Here is a 17,427-nt window from a genome sequence, read left to right on the forward strand (position 1 = left end):
TTTATCCGGCCTGCCGCCAGCCACCTCCATCCAAACACAAACAATCCCCTCACAATCCCTCCAGCTATCAGCAACAGGAAGAGTGGAGGCACAGGGAACGCTCACTGACCAATCACCTTCTAGGATTCATCCCGATCACTAGTGATGAACCAATAGCAGGCCACCTCTCATCCACATCCAGGAAGGTCCCTGCTCGGGCTGCCACACACCTGTCATTGTTTGGCCGTGGTGAGTAGTTGAAGCTGCTACTCCTACCCATGGTCCCAATTTCTAATCCTGGTCAGGACTGGAGGTAAATGTTGGCCTCGGTTTCACACTAATTGAGTATAAATACATTTAGAATATTAACTATATGTATAATATGTACTGTGTTAGAGTGTCATTTTATATCATTTTGGTTGGTTGTGTGTCCCAGGAATTTGTAAATGTAAAAAATGTGCCGCGGCTCAAAAAAGGTTGAAAATCATTGATCTAGACTGTGGCTCAGGGGTGGGGTACTGGCTGGCGGGAGGGGGGATACAGCGGGGGAGTGAAAATGGAGCTCCACCCCAGAGCACCCAATTTGCCCTGAAAGATGTTGAAAATAAATACATAAGCCACGGCCACAGTGTGGTAGTAAAAATTTTGGTAGCTTATCATTGCTGTGGTTCCTTAGCTTAGCAGAAATGAATGCCAGTGAGTTCTTCTTTGTCGGTGTCCTTGTCCACCTAATTTGTTGTTGTTGTTGTTGTTGACCATTTAGGAGGAGGAGACAGCAATCTAAAGCACTAGTCTGTATGTGTGCAATCTCTGGGCCACATAGAGATGTCAGAAAAATTCTCAGAAAATTCTCAGAAAATATAATTAGTGGATGGCTGCTGTTCAGGGATTTCTTTGAAAAGTGTCCACCTGTTTTGGAAAAAATAAATAAATGTAACATGCTGTGTAAACATAATATATTATCTTATTCTATAGCTAAGCCATTCTTTCACCGTTAATGTTTTAATTAATTGTCATGACTAGATTCACATAATACGTTCATTCACTAAATAATAAAGAATATTATGGCTTTGTGGTATTTTGTTGCAGTTTATAAATCATGGTTTCCTGTATTGTATAACTGCAGGTCCCCATGGTTTATTAGAAAAATTATGGCTTAGCATGTGTTCTGTCGGGCTCTCTGGTAGACTCCTCCCAAAAATTCACAGGTACAAATTTCAGACACACACAAACGTTTGAAAATTCAAAACAATGTTCTTTATAATGGAAATTCACTTAAACTAAGCCCTCTTTTGGTATAGCAAGGAGCACTTGTCTCCAAATAAACTGGTAATTTGTATAAGTCCCTTATCATTTCTGTGATACTTAGCTTGCAGCTGTGAGGCAATTCACAGTCCTTCTTCTTTCACAAAGTGAAACACACTTTGGTTTAGTTTCAAAGCGGGAAAAATTAGCACACAAAAGGTCGAAGTCAGTAAAGCAGTCACGAAACACAATGATCAGATAATCCTCCACAATGGCCAAACCCACAGGCTGCTCTTTATAGCAGCCTCACTAATCACCACAGCCCCACCCAACCACAGGTGGCCTCATTTTATTTGATAATAATCTCTCAGCTGTTGTTGCCTGTGCATCGCTCTCTGCATGCATGGCTGTATCATTAACTCTTGTTCTGAATCCAAGGAGGAGCTAGATAATTGATCTCCTTCTGAGCTGTCTGCCACACTCTCCTCCTCCCTGTCACTCATGTCTTCTTGGTCAGAGGAGCCTTCATCAGCAGATTCCACCAGGGGCAAAACAGGCCTGCAGCATGTGGATATCTCCCCCACATCCACAGTCCTTGGGGCAGGAGCTGGGCCAGAGCTAACCACAACAGCATGTCTGATGAACAGAGCAATCTTCTTTGGGAGTGATTGGGTAACTCCCATAGAAGTAACTTATATACCACTTTACAGTGCTCTCTAAGCTGTTGTCCTCGCTAAGTGATTTATAGGGTCAACTTATTGCCCCCAACAATTTGGGTTCTCATTTTACCGACCTCGGAAGGATGGAAGTCTGAGTCAATCTTGAGCCGATGAGAATTGAAGTGCTGGAGGCAGAATTAGCCTGTAATACTGCATTCTAACCACTGTGCCACCATGGTACATATAAGTACAAAGTAGATGCCCCAAATCCCATGCAAAGTCTTCTGTTTTGTGGAATCAAGAAAAGCAGTAAATACTTGCTACCAAATTTCACTTACATACTGAAATGTGTAGACTCTATGAAACAAACAGTACTACAAATCACAAGAATTGTATACATTATCTTGGTCATAATGTTTTGATCTGATTTTCTGACTTAGCTTGTTATAAGCAAACTACCCACTGTACTTTGTAAACCACATTTTAGAATACATTGCGTTGTACAAACCCAATCATTTAGTGTTTATTGAGAAAATGGAAAAAACTCTGATTTAGCATGATCCAAATAGTGACAGTGACATCACTGTTTAGAGAGACATTGGGTGAATGACCAATGTAAGAAAACATGTATTATTACATACAGCATTATCTGTATAGGATAATGAACTGAATAGTAAATTCTGCCATATCTTTATTCTTCAGAGTACTGAAGACTGGTATCACTGCTGTTGCTTTTTTTCAATTTCCTGGTTGTCTGTAACATCAGTACATTTTGAGAGAAGCAGAGCAAACAAACCTGCCTGAATAGAGGCATTTGTACTGCTTTGTTGTCTCAATAATTAATATGTCAATAATCAAGTGAGAAAGATCTGCTTATGCAGCTGGAAATCTGATTGTAGCTGACTTTGTGGTCAACCTACCTTCAGAAGTTACTTAGAAGAAACAGACGAAGTAAGTAGAAAATTGGCTGTCATTCACATCCTTATTAACTTCTGCATAAATATTTCTGGGTCTAAAGATCTTTTAATACATTGCTGTTTTTTATGGTTTCAATATCTTCTTTAATATTAACATTTTAATACCTTATTTTCAGTTTGTTTTTAATCATATATTTGCACTATTTTGGAATTTAAATTGAGGAACAAAAGTTATTAAATATTGAAAATACTGAACAGTATTAATATTACTGCTGGAAATCAACAGCCTTTTAAATTGTATTAGTTTTATTTCTTTTTTAAAATTAACATTTTGTTTTAATAGTAAACAGTACATTCTATAGAGTAGAATCCACTTCAGATGAAAGTTACACATCTGATAAAATGGATTTTAATACAGAAAGCTTATGTCTTAACAAAGTTAACCATGCTACTAATAAAAATATTTTTTGTACTTCTCTGAAAAAATCTAGGTCCAATCTTGTCCATGTTTACTATTTAAACATGAACATTTCTCAATGGATAATTATTAGATAAACACATTAAATGTATCAAAGATTCTCAAGTCTTACTAGAGCATTAGAATTTTTTTCTTTAAGAAAAAAAATATGCCCATTATTGATGTTCTTTCTGCAATTCAGTTTTAATGATTAGTCATTCAATTGACCCCTTAAACTTCACTAACTTTGCTGTTTCACTGCTAACAATGACAATAGACCTTGGTATATTCTAAATTTTTACTCTTGGACTCCCTGGTTAGGGTATGATTCCATCAAGTTAATACATAATCATTTCTCAGTGGTGATTTCTATTTGGCTATAATAATCTTCTTTTTAAGTTCAGTTCTGACATTATAGAAATTTATCAAACAAGATTTTATTACATTTAGATGTAAGAATAAATGCAGATATAAAATACATAAAATTTACAAACAGTAAATCTCTGTGTAGGTAAATTCTAATTTCCCTAAAATGTTTTGCAATACTTAATGGGTTTAAAAAATAAAGGGAAACATGTAGCTCATTAAAAAATTACTTTGAACGATATCATCCTAAATATGACAAAATACCAAGGGACTTTCTGACTTGTAGAACTCTTAATATGAATCTTTTTTTTAAAAAGGGGCAGGGATGAAAAAAATGACATTATGATAAAACCAGCTGAATTAGGTTTTTATGGCATGGAATCTTGATTTTGAGATATACAGTACATACAGTCCCTCTCTTTATGATAATAAAATGAACATGTTTAAAGTGCAAAGGCAAATGCTCAGATCCATCTTTAAGTACAACACAGAATAGATAGAGAGGAGAGACAAAGAGAAAACTGGCTATGTTCTTGCTACCAAACTGAACATTAATATTAGCTAATAGGTGACAAGCCAAATTGGAGACTTTTTGAGTGGCGTTAATTGGAAAACTGGTTCTCAGGAAAAATTAGACTAGTACTGATATTGTCCACTGCTTAGAACTCTTTCTTAATCTGTTTTCTCTCTTGGCTTTGTTTGAAAAAAAGGTAGATAGTGAACATATTAAATAGAAAGCACAAAACTGAATGATGATTTTAGGGGTCCTTGGTGCTCTCTGAGCTGGTTGTTTTCTTGTGATGTTTCACTACTTACACCAGTTAACATCACCAGTGCTATCTCAAGGATTGGGGCTTGCTCTTATTTTATATTCTATTGGCTTGCCATGTCAGTGTGGGTGGAGGTGATCTTGGTAGTTATTTCATTGGCCTTTTTACTGTTTCGCAGTTCTTTGATTGGGTTTACTTCTTGATTGTTGGATTGTTGGCCTGATGTTAATATTGGTGTTGATCTCTGCTCATCTTGGTATTAATTGCTGGTGGTCTTTTTTTTCCTCGTCTAGCATGTTGATTGTCTGTTTTGAATGGTATGTAGATGTCATTTTTATCTATGTGCCTATTGATTATCAATGTGCCAGGCTTCCAGCAATTCTCTAGCATTTTTCAAGTTGACTTGGTCTAGATTACAATGACCACAGTTTCCCAATTAAAACTATGGTTAAATCTGTTGACATGTTGTTAAATTAAGGAGTTTTCATCATGTCTTCTGATTAGTAATAGTTGTGTTCATGGTGCACTCAGGCTGCCTTCTGCTTTGTTTGCCTATGTAGTATCTGTTGCAGTCTGTTACACTCTACATTGTGGATGACTCCTGGTTTTTTTTCTGGAGCTGCTGGGTCTTTGGGTTTACTTAGGATGTTTTGGAGAGCTTTAGTTGATTTGTGTGCTGATGCCATGTGGTTGTAGTAGTCTGTTGGTTTCTGATGCAGTGTTATCCTTTTTATAGCTTGTTTTGGTTGTCTATATTGAGTGGTCACTGGTCAGGTACTTTTTGACCTGACCAGTTGCGTGGATATTTATTTTTTGGCAGATGTTGTATAGAACTTCTATTTCATTTTTCTGATGTTTATGGTTGCTGCAATATGTTTGAATGATGATTGATGTGACTGGCTCGCTACATGGTATTACTGATATTTCTCAGATGGATATTTCACATATAAAAACCTAATAAATACAATATTCCAGAAAGTTGTCTGAAACATCCAAGAGTCACCCCATCTAGTCAGTAGATATTACAAAGCAGCTACCTATCTTTACTGATCTAGCTGAATTTAGTTCTTGTAACTATCAGCTAGATGGCAGTGATTATTCTTGTGATAAGAATCCAAGATTTAGAACAGATAATTTAGGTCACGAAACAGAAAAAGCTCTGCTGGTGCAGGACTCCAGTTTCAAGCATTCCCAGTCCCTGTTTGAAAATATTTCCTATGGAAGAGTTTTTGTAGCCGCATGTACATAATTACATTTCTCTGATTCTTGACAGATATATATTCAATATTTTGAGAAAATATGATTCCTGACTTAGTTATTTGGGATACTTGTGTTGCAGCAACATATCCAGTGATACATTGTGAAAATTCAGTGATAGGATATTGTCATGAACAATAAACACTACCATTTTGAAATTTATTTATTTATTCATTGTGTATTTATCAAATTTAGAAACTATTCATATCCCTCACAGAAGGACTCTGGCGGTGTACAGATACAATATTAAAACATAAAAACTGTAAATAAAATTTAAAATATGAGGCAAGAAAAGTTATGATAACTTTGCATTAAAAATGAACCAAACCCATATTAAACAGAAAAAAACAGAAAATACAGGGTAAAAAAGATGGAAGCTGACTAAAGAGAGATTCAACCTGGAAATAAAGAGGAACTTTCTGATGGTGAGAGCAATCGATCAGTGGAATTGGACTGCCATTTGTCCGAAATAATACAGTAGTCCCTCACCTATCGCTGGTGTTACGTTCCAGACCTGGCCGCGATAGGTGAAATCCGCGATGGGGAATTTATCGACTGATAGTACTTATTTAAGTATTTATATTGTAATTGTTTGGTAAGTTTTCATTGTTTTAAGTGTTTATAAACCCTTCCCATACAGTATTTATTTTAGATACAGTATTTAAATACAGTATTTACAATTTTAGATATTTTTTTTTTTGAAAAACCTGCCGATCGAGTTCGGCGGGCTGTTTAAATCTGCCGATCGACTTCCTCAGAAACCCGCGATGAAGTGAAGCCGCAGTAGGTGAAGTGCGGTATAGCGAGGGACTACTGTATAAGGACTCCTGCATGAGCAGGAGGCTGGACCAAATGACCTACAACTCTAGTACCTTTTACACAGGTTCACCCAGGAATGGGCAGGAAGTGCATGCTGTTCGACCCGCGGAAATGGAGCTGCGCGCGCAGTTCCATCACTGCCAGCCGTGCACGTGCCATGCATGTGAGATTTGGCTGCTGCTCATGGGACCTTGGAGGCAGAAAATAGATGGGTATGGGGCCAGCCAGTGGTGGTATTTACCAGTTCTCCAAACTACTCAAAATGTCTGCTACTGGTTCTCCAGAACTGGTCAGAACCTGCTGAATGGCACCTCTGAATATATTCTATCATTCATAGTGCAACAATCATTAGATTATTTGTATTGCTAATTCCATTCAATCTGCTAAATGCTTGTTTTATAATCCACATAAATCTCTTGCTGTTTCTGTCTTTTTATGTTCATCTTCCTCTCTTTAAATATTTTTCTTTCTCCCTATACTAAAAAAAAAAGGTTTTTCTTTGGATTTTCCCCAGGATTCACTCTTTATAGTCTCTTCTTTTGCTATGTGTAGTTATGAAGAAACATGGTCAAACCACATATTTAAAATTAGCAGAGCTTCTTTAAAGCAGATAATCAGCAACCCCCAATCTCATTAATTCTTGGGACTCGGAATGGCCCTGTAACCTTTTTTGTAATCTCTTATTTTGCTCCAACTAATCCATTCATGTCAGTTAACAGAATTACTTTTTCGAGATCGTATTCTTTCAGAATGTTACACTGTCCCCCCCCCCCCCCCAAAAAAATCATCTTCATTCATCTTCAAATTCATTCCTTCATTGCTGTTCACTGGAGCATGACATGCAATTAGAATCAACAAATGAATTTTTATCTTCTCATACACTTGCAACAGTCCACGATATACAAATTCATACTTTATGACAATGAAATGAAACTGACATTTTCATAACCATGTGTGTATTTAAAAACTATAAAGCAAAAACCACACCTGTGCTAACATATGGTGTGGAATTGTGGGGCCTGTTAAAGGCTGCACCACTAGAACAAAGCCAAGCATGCTTTCTAAGAACCATCTTGGGGACCGACAGAAATACATCCGCAGCAGCAGTAAGAGCTGAAACTGGCATCCATTCCATCTACAGTTTAACAGTTATTAAAGTCTTCAACTATTGGTGGAGGATTCTCCCAATGGAACCTGACAGACTCCCAAAAATGTGCTTAGAAGAACAGATGGGCACACCCAAACCCACTACATGGGTCAACCAGCTTTCTCAAACCACCCTATATCTCGGTTTCTCAATGCAACACCTGCTTTCAGCTGGACATCAGGCCAAGGAAATGTTTAAACAAAGAGTTTTAGATGTTAATGCACAAACTGATATTGAGGTACTTTCTAAGTGCAGGTCACTGAAATGGTTAGCCAAGAACAAAAGAGCCTTTCAACTAGAAAAATACCTGACAATGGGTCTGACCCAATACCATAGAACAGCACTCACTAGAGCAAGATTTGAGCAGTTAGATTCTATGGTCAAATATGGACAATTCCACCAAGTACCATATTTTGAGAGAACTTGCATTTGCGGTGCACCAGAAATAGAAGACATTGCACATGTGCTATTCAATTGTAAACTATACTCCTCAGTAAGACCTCAGTATTTACAGCCCCTACTTGACAAAATCATACACTGGGACTGTAATAAACAATTATCACATTTTCTTCAGGGTACAAATATATATGTAGTTTCTAGAACCGCTAAGTTTATAGTCAGGGCTGTTCAGATGAGAATACGTTTTATAGAACATATTGGGGTGGCATGCAAAGGAGATGAACTTACTTAAGAATATTTTATATCAGTATCTTAGTTTTGTTTAATATAATCCTTTGCACGAGTTATATTCTCATGTTTTACTACTCAATTTTAGCTTATTATACTGCATTTTAACTTATTATTTATTCAAATTCCCTCTATTTTAGCCAATTTTACTGTATTTTAACCAGTCACAGTTTTATGACGACCGATGTGGTCCTTTTTCTTGCTTTGATATGGTCGATTGACTAATCAAATAAAGTTGATATTGATATTGTGTATTTAAAAACCTTCCCTGATACATCTTTCTTTTTGCCTTAGTTTCCCAAGCACATTGCTACTTACCAATTTCCCTCTCTTACATTAAATGTGTTCATTTATGCTCTTTATCATTTAATCCTCTTACATTGTACGTTATGGTTTTCTTTTTCTGTGATTTGTACCAGATGTTCCCCAAAATATCGAATTTCATTGTCCATTATTACTTTGGTTAATTGTGCTTCCATAAGAAAAGAAAAGAAAATAGACTAAATTAGCAGTCTTAGTCATCTTCATATAATACTCAATGCTCACGAGAAGAACACAGTGTAACCAGGTTTCAATCCACTTTTTCGGTATTGTATTACACATTTTTCCCTATGCCATAAATGTAACTAAGGTCTAGTTTTATCTCTAAGCTGCCTGCTCATTTTGTCCTGTGCATGCTAGGATCTTTAATCTAAGGTCTACCTTCAAACCAATTTGTATTTGTTAGGTGTGGGAAGCTGAAAATGACACATGTAAATGATCCAAGCAATTTCTTTATCACTCATAGACAAAATCTTGCTAGACTGAAGCGTACTTTTCATAAACGATCTGATAAAATGCTGGTAAGAAGTTAGGGAGGATCCTTCCTGTGTCACTTCCTACACAGCACTGACTTAAGGCTATTGTTCTCTTTATTCCTCTTATCTGTAACTCAGCACCTGATTTCACCACAGTACTGTTGACCAAAATCCACCATCTAAGAGGTACAGGTATTGACACACTAAAGGATTTCCCCTGCTTTCAGAGAGAGGTCTTTACCTTACATGCAATTAATAGCTGAAGAATCATTGTGATGTGAAAGAGCTAAATGGCATGTAGAATTGATGGCATCTGGTAGGTAAAACTTCCTCCACGTACTACTACTACTTCTTCATTTTGCTATGGCATTGTTAGTACTCTGAAATAGAGAAAGGAGATACAGTGGAATTTACTCTCTGCTGCAGCTCATGAAAGCTTTTTAATAACATTTGTTAATCAGGAAAGTGCTACCGGACTCCTAATTTTTTTAAAAAAATTATTTTTGGCTACCATAGACTAATGTGGCTGTCCTCCTAAGAGCGAAGTAGGTAACTTTATATTTTGAATATATTAAATTAATGTGAGCATTCTGTGAAAATACAATTTTTTGAAAAATCTTCCAAAAATCTAATTTGACATTGTCACAAAGCTTAATGGTAAATATGGTAACATAACTTAAAAAGCCTAAGTTTTAAATCTGAGACCATGAATTTCTGGGGGGGCTAGAACAAATCAAGAAAAGGTGTATTTATTTTATTTATTTATTTATTTATTTTGTCCAATACACAATGAGGGTTTTAGTGGGTATATATCTATATACACATAGTAAAATACATGATGAAGGTTATAGAGGAGATACTCATAATAAAATATATCTAAGAAATAATAGAAAAGAAGGTATAGTAACAGAACAAATCAATGAAAGAATAGAAGAAGAGATATAGGAATAGAAGAAAGGTATGGGAGATATAGGAGAGCAATAGGACAGGGGATGGAAGGCACTCTAGTGCACTTGTACTTGCCCCTTACTGACCTCTTAGGAATCTGGAGAGATCAACCATAGATAATCTAAGGGTAAAGTGTTGGGGGTTTGGGGATGACACTATGAGTCCGGTAATGAGTTCCACACTTCGACAACTCGGTTACTGAAGTCATATTTTTTACAGTCAAGTTTGGAGCGGTTAATATTAAGTTTAAATCTGTTGTGTGCTCTTGTGTTGTTGTGGTTGAAGCTGAAGTAGTCGCCAACAGGCAGGACATTGCAGCATATGATCTTGTGGGCAATACTTAGATCTTGTTTAAGGCATCTTAGTTCTAAACTTTCTAGGCCCAGGATTGAAAGTCTAGTCTCGTAGGGTACGCAACCTAAGTAGATAAAAAAGGTACGTCTTTGATCCTCAGAGATCCTATGAATCCAATTTTGGGGATCAAGTGAAGTTCTAAATGTAAAGAAACCCAATGTAGATAATATTCCCTAGTCAGTTGTAATCAATACTGTAGTGGGTTCTAAAGCCCTTTACTACACGTTTGCGTGCATAGAAGCATCTTTGGTAGGTGGGTGAAGCCTCCTGCCCCTGCTGCTTATGGTTCTTAGAATCGGGCTGAACTGTGAGCAACCCAGTACTGGTTCTAATGCAGATAAAGCAACAAGTAATCAGATTCTAGGAGTAGACAAATAGTTCTAATATGAGTCATTAATAAACTATAAATTTCCGGACAATCTCTTCCAGCGGCTTTATATAAATTTGACTTGAATATTGTTTTTATTCAAAATTTTGTGAACATTGGGGGGGGGGAAAGGCATTTTACTGCAATAGCTGGGCTTTCATAAAAACAAGTTTGAATCTCTGTAAATTCAAGTCTCCTTCAAACTGAGCTTAGGTCCACCTAACTAGTTATTTTTGCAATGATCACAAATTCCTTTCAACACTTTCTAAATTTGCTATGGGAAGAACTGAAGCACTGGTGATAAAGCAATAACAGCTGTACAATTAATTAACAATTCAACCAAATAATATGTAGAGATACTTACGTTATCAATTGATCCTTTTCCCCTCCTCTTTTTCACCCCCCCCCCCCCATTTGTAAATATGCTATTTTCTTTCAAGGTAAGTCTGGCATTAAATGTTCCTATATAATCAGGAGTTTAATTTAATTTCAGTTGAAAAACTACTAGACCAAATCCAGAGACAAGGTAAGATCTGAACATGGATTTTGATTTGGATGAATTATGTCAGCTGGATTAAGAGTAATCAATTGGTTCAAACTTACCAGGAAATTTTCCATGGCAAAGAGAGTTTTTGAAGAAAGTTTTGAAGAAATTGAGTTGTTGCTGTTCTAGTCAACACTTTAAATTACATCTTACTAGTTCTCAGAAATTGAGAAGTCAATATTTCCTTTGAAGGCATTAATAAAACTGCTGGTTTCACTTCATGTCAGACAAGTGTTGCAGTTTTTTTCTCTCCTGTACTAAAAAATGCTGAATTTTTTAAAAAAGAAAAACCTCCTATAAATTCATGCATTTTTTCTGACTGAACTCACTTTGAAAATTCATGAAAGTTCACGAAAGTTCATTTTTTCCTGACTGAACTCACCCTGCTTTCTCCAAATATATTATACAGTGTTCCCTCGATTTTCACGGGATCAAACTTAGCGAAAAGTCTATACCAGGGTTTTTCAAAAATATTAATTAAAAAATACTTCGTGGGTTTTTTCCCTATACCATGGTTTTTCCCACCCGATGATGTCATATGTCATTGCCAAACTTTCGTCTGCCTTTAATAAATATTTTTTTAAATAAACTTTAATAAATAAACATGGTGAGTAGTAATCTAAATGGTTGCTAAGGGAATAGGAAATTGTAATTTAGGGGTTTAAAGTGTTAAGGGAAGGTTTGTGATACTGTTCATAGCCCAAAATAGTGTATTTACTTCTGCATCTCTACTTCGCGGAAATTCGACTTTCGCAGGCGGTCTCGGAACACATCCCCCGCAAAAATCGAGGGAGCACTGTATTGACTTTATTTCTAATAAATTCTTAAATAATGCAAGCTAATGATACTGACGGCCTGAGTTAACTATTAGCAAAACTTTTCCTTTACCAGTTTGAAAGTTCATGAGTATGGCTAGTAAGTGTTAGCTTGGAGCATTTTTAGCTTTTCATGTGTGATACAGAATTTGTTAGGTCCAAAGCCAAAGAAAATATTATGAAATCCATGAGTTCTTATATCTAATGTAAAAAATTTACCAAGCTGAAGTTGTAACTCAATAGTCTAGATATATCCTGAGAGGTTCGAGGGCAGTAATGGTGAACCTTTTTTCCCCTCAGGTGCCGAAAGAGCATGCGTGCATGCTATTGCGCATGCGTGAGTGCCCATACCCATAATTCAAAGCCTGGGCAGGGCAAAAACAGCTTCCCCCACAACCCAGTGGCCCTTTGGAGGTCGGAAATGGCCTGTTTCTCAATTTCTGGTGGCTCTAGTATTATTATTATTTATTAAATTTGTATGCTGCCCCTCTCCGTAGACTCGGGGCGGCATACAAAGTATGCCCATGTTTTGCCCTTCCCAGGCCCCAAAGGCTTCCCTGGAGCTTGGGGAAGAGTAAAAATGGCCCCCGTCAGAGGCTCTCTGGAAGCCAAAAACACCTTCCCGGAGCCTCTGTGCTAGCCAAAAATCAGCTGGCAGGCACACACATGTACATTGGAGCTGAGCTAGGGCAATGGCTCGTGTTCCAGCAGATATGGCTCTGCGTGCCACCTGTGACACCCTAGCCATCGCGTGCCACCTGTGACACCCTAGAACAGCCATCGCGTGCCACCTGTGACACCCTAGAACAGCCATCGCGTGCCCCCTGTGACACCCTAGAACAGCCATCGCGTGCCACCTGTGATACCCTAGAACAGCCATCGCGTGCCACCTGTGACACCCTAGAACAGCCATCGCGTGCCCCCTGTGACACCCTAGAACAGCCATCGCGTGACCCCTGTGACACCCTAGAACAGCCATCGCGTGCCACCTGTCACACCCTAGAACAGCCATTGCGTGCCACCTGTCACACCCTAGAACAGCCATCATGTGCCACCTGTCACACCCTAGAACAGCCATCGCGTGCCACCTGTCACACCCTAGAACAGCCATCACTGTTCTAGGGTGTGGCTACTCTGAATCTCTTCCCCACTCCCTCATCCACTGGGAAAGCTTTGTGTTGCTCAAACTCCTCTCTCCAGATTCTCCAGGTACATATTCCATCACAACCTGATTACCAACTAGAGACAACCCATGACCCGTTAGGCATTGCATCAGACCAGAATATTTCCGGGACCGCCTTCTGCAGCATGAATCCCAGCGACTGGTTAGGTCCCATAGAGTTGGCCTTCTCTGGGTCCCATTGACTAAACAATGTCATTTGGCGGGACCCAGGGGAAGAGCCTTCTCTGTGGTGGCCCCGACCCTCTGCAACCAGCTCCCCCCGGAGATTAGGACTGCCCCCACCCTCCTTGCCTTTCGTAAACTCCTTAAAACCCTCCTCTGCCGTCAGGCATGGGGGAATTGAGACATCTCCCCCGGGCCTATACAGTTTATGCATGGTATGTTTGTGTGTATGTTTGCTTTTAATAAGGGATTTTTAGTGTTTTTAAAATTATTAGATTTGTTGTACATTGTTTTATTGTTGCTGTGAACCGCCCCGAGTCTGCGGAGAGGGGCGGCATACAAATCTAATAAATAATAATAATAATAATAATAATAATAATATTCCTAAACTGATAACACAAATGACCATGGGTTGACAGGGAAAAAAAACACACCACCAAAACAATACCAGTGAGAGGGGAGTGAGTTCTTACTTCCTGTTGGCTTCCTTACTGACTTTTCTTGTGGAAAGCTGGCAGAGAACATCAGAAATCAAAGTACCACATAGCGGTGGTGCAATGGCCACAATTTTGCCAACACAATCTTTCTGAAGATCTTTAGAATTTCAATCTCACATGAGTAATGGGTCCTGGATTTTGGATGCATTAATTGGTCGTTTGAGATACCACAAAATGTTCATCTATGATGCACTGTATCACCCAAATAAAGGATACAATAGTGGTGGAATTTTAAAAAAAGTACTACTGGTTCTGTGGCCGTGGCTTGGTGGTCATGATGTAGCTTGGTGGGTGTAGCAGGGGAAGGATATTGTAAAATCTGCATTCCTCCCCCCCCACTCCAGGGAAAGGTTACTGCAAAATCCCCATTTCTTCCCTATCAGAAAATAGATGGGGGTGGGGCCAGTCAGGGGTGGTATTTACTGGTTCTCTAAATTATTCAAAATGTCCGCTACAGGTTCTCCAGAGCTGGTCCGAACTTGCTAAAAACCATCTCTGGTTACAAACCACAAATAGGAAAGTTTTAGTTACATATAGATTAACACTTCATTTTATAGAATGAAAAGGAAGAAAAGTTGATTAAGCCATTATATAATACAGTGGTACCTCTACCTAAGAACGCCTCTACTTATAAATTTTTCCAGATAAGAACTGGGTTTTCAAGATTTTTTTGCCTCTTTTCAAGAACCATTTTCCACTTACAAACCCAAGCCCCCAAAACTGTAATCTGAAAAGGCAGGGAGAAACCTCCATCGGACTTCTTTACGAATCTCCTGGGAGGAAACAGGGCCTCCACCCTCCCAGTGGTTTGCCCAATTGCACACATTATTTGCTTTTACATTGATTCCTATGAGAAAAATTGCTTCTACTTACAAATGTTTCTATTTAAGGACCTGGTCACGGAACAAATTAAGTTCGTAATTAGAGGTACCACTGTACATAGAAAGTCAGGACAGTGTAGCGGTTCTAGTGTTATATTATATTTAAGCCAGGGACATTCAACTTTAAATATACCTTCACCCATGCAATTTATTACGTGACTGTAGCTTAGTCGCTTTTTTCAGATCAACCTATTTTTTGCACTTTTGTGGGGATAAAAAGAGTGGAGATTGTCATGTAATCACTTTAATTTCCTGAGGAAATTGTGGCATATATTTCTAACAAACAAAATGAGCAGCAACTGATGCATATTATAATCCTATTATTTTATATTACTTATTTGCCACGAGACTACATATGATTTCAATGCTATTATTAATCTAATATTTGTGTATTTTCAGGGAAGAAAATACCTATTCATTATGAATTCATCCAACTATTCTTCACGGAACAAATCTGATTTAATACAAACCTTAATAGCAGTAAAAGCAGGCCTTTATTTCATTAATTTCACCTTCACTATCACTATGAGTATATTGATAATTAATATTATAAGACAGGATTACAGAATAAGGAAAGAAGTCAGATACTTCTTTCTCTGCCACCATCTCATTGGCTGTACTTCATTCTGTGCTTTTGGTGTTATAAGCAATGCAATACAAATATCCCGAGTGCAAACTCTCTGGATCTGGATCATCTTCAGAATACAAGCAGCAACTGCAGAATCAGTCCTCATCACTCTAGCTTTGATGGTCCTCAATACTTGCCTTGCAGTTTGCTGGCCTTTGAGATACTCGGCATTTGCGCACTCAGTAAAAAACAAAGTGACAGCTTCTATTTGGATTGGGACTATATTCAAATGTACATTATTGATCATTATTGAAGGCACAGACCAGAATCCAGAGGAAATTTTTGAAGAAGAACCCTCTTGTCCTACTATGCTTGGTGGCAATTTTGCAAAAATATCTGGTCTTCTTCTCATATCACTTCTCACAGCTGCCATAATGACCGGTTACATCTTAATGTGCAGAGAAGGAAAACTTTCTGGTCACTTTAATTCTTCAAATAAGAAAGCCAGAAAAACCATTATTATTCATGGCTTGCAGATGAGTTTTCATATTCTTCCACCTTTGGTTATTGGAGCCATTGGGAAAGGAACAGAATACACAGAAATAAAATTTGGAGCTTTTGTGGTTTTTTCCTTTGCACAAAGCTTTAGCCCTGTTGTTTATGGACTTCGTAATAAGGAAATACTGGAGAAACTCTGCATCAAAAAAGAAGGAACTCAAGACAATAACTACTTGGTAAATAATAATAGCAACCCACTGCATCTTCAAGTGACTGAAAATCCAGTAAAAGGAAGAACCACTTCTCTATGTAATGTATAAATGTCTCCAATGTAATTAATATATCTAATAAATGCTGTGCTTATGTTTCTGAATATGTTTTTGGACTATAACTCTTGGATACTTCAGAACTGTGTAAAACACATGCAATGATTCGACTCAACTGAATATACAGAGTTAAAAAGTTACACTGAGCATTTCAAGGCCAGTGAAATAGCCTATGTACAGTTCAGTAAAGATTCATGGCCAGCTTGGGAAAACAAGAGCCATCTGCAGATTCCTCACTTATCTGAGAAGAGGGCAGCCAATTTGTTGGTTCACAGAAATGCTGTTACTAAGAAACTAAAAAAAACAACAACCTCTCTGTCTTAATCAAATTGGTTTCCAAAGTGAAAGTAATTCTGTTAATGAATATTCTCTATTCTTATCTCATTTCGTTTCAGTGGATTATACTTTTAATCAAGAGCTTGGCCGATATATCCAGTTGGAATCTTGGAGTGCTGCATTTTGACTTTCAAGAATGTTTCAGCATAGGTCCAGGTCCACATAGAGTCTCAAACAGGGGTGGGTTCCCCCCAGTTCAGATCCGATCGCCTGAAGCAGTAACGACCAGCCAGTGACATCACTGAACTGGATCGGCTAGTGCCAGTCCATGGCTGCCACCATCTTCTTTTTTGAATTTGTTTTGAATTCGTTGTGAATTTTTTACTGTTGTGAACATTTTTCCTGTTCTGCTCCTTGTAAAAGGTCCCTCTCACTCGCCCCCAGTTTTATACTGACCTTTATTCCTTTGCACAAAGCACAGCTGATCACAGCTTGAAAAGTGTTCGGAAACTTCAGATCATGCAGAATGCGGCCGCGAGAGCCATCGTGGGGCTTCCCAGGTTCGCCCACGTTTCTACAACACTCCGTGGCCTGCACTGGTTGCCGATCAGTTTCCGGTCACAATTCAAAGTGTTGGTTATGATCTTTAAAGCCCTACATGGCACTGGACCAGAGTACCCCCGGAACCGCCTGCTGCCGCATAAATCCCAGCGATCGATAAGGTCCCACAGAGTTGGCCTTCTCCGGGTCCTTTCGACTAAACAATGTCGTTTGGTGGGCCCCAGGGGAAGAGCCTTCTCTGTGGCAGCCCCGGCCATCTTGAATCAACTTCCCCCGGAGATTAGAACTGCCCCCACCCTCCTTGTCTTTCGTAAGCTACTCAAGACCCACCTATATTGCCAGGCATG

General features: G+C 38.3%; 1 protein-coding gene across 1 annotated transcript; it reads left to right on the forward strand.

Annotated features, from left to right (window-relative positions):
- The first annotated feature begins 9,046 nt into the window (after window positions 1-9,046).
- Window positions 9,047-16,706, forward strand: LOC139168614 (odorant receptor 131-2-like). The gene is made up of 3 exons (XM_070754239.1): window positions 9,047-9,145; window positions 15,251-16,226; window positions 16,639-16,706. Exons 1-3 carry the CDS (start codon window positions 9,047-9,049, stop codon window positions 16,704-16,706), a joined length of 1,143 nt encoding a protein of 380 aa, XP_070610340.1.
- The last annotated feature ends 721 nt before the right edge of the window (window positions 16,707-17,427 follow it).

Source organism: Erythrolamprus reginae, chromosome 5 (genome assembly GCF_031021105.1).
Source record: "Erythrolamprus reginae isolate rEryReg1 chromosome 5, rEryReg1.hap1, whole genome shotgun sequence".
Lineage (NCBI taxonomy): Eukaryota > Metazoa > Chordata > Lepidosauria > Squamata > Dipsadidae > Erythrolamprus > Erythrolamprus reginae.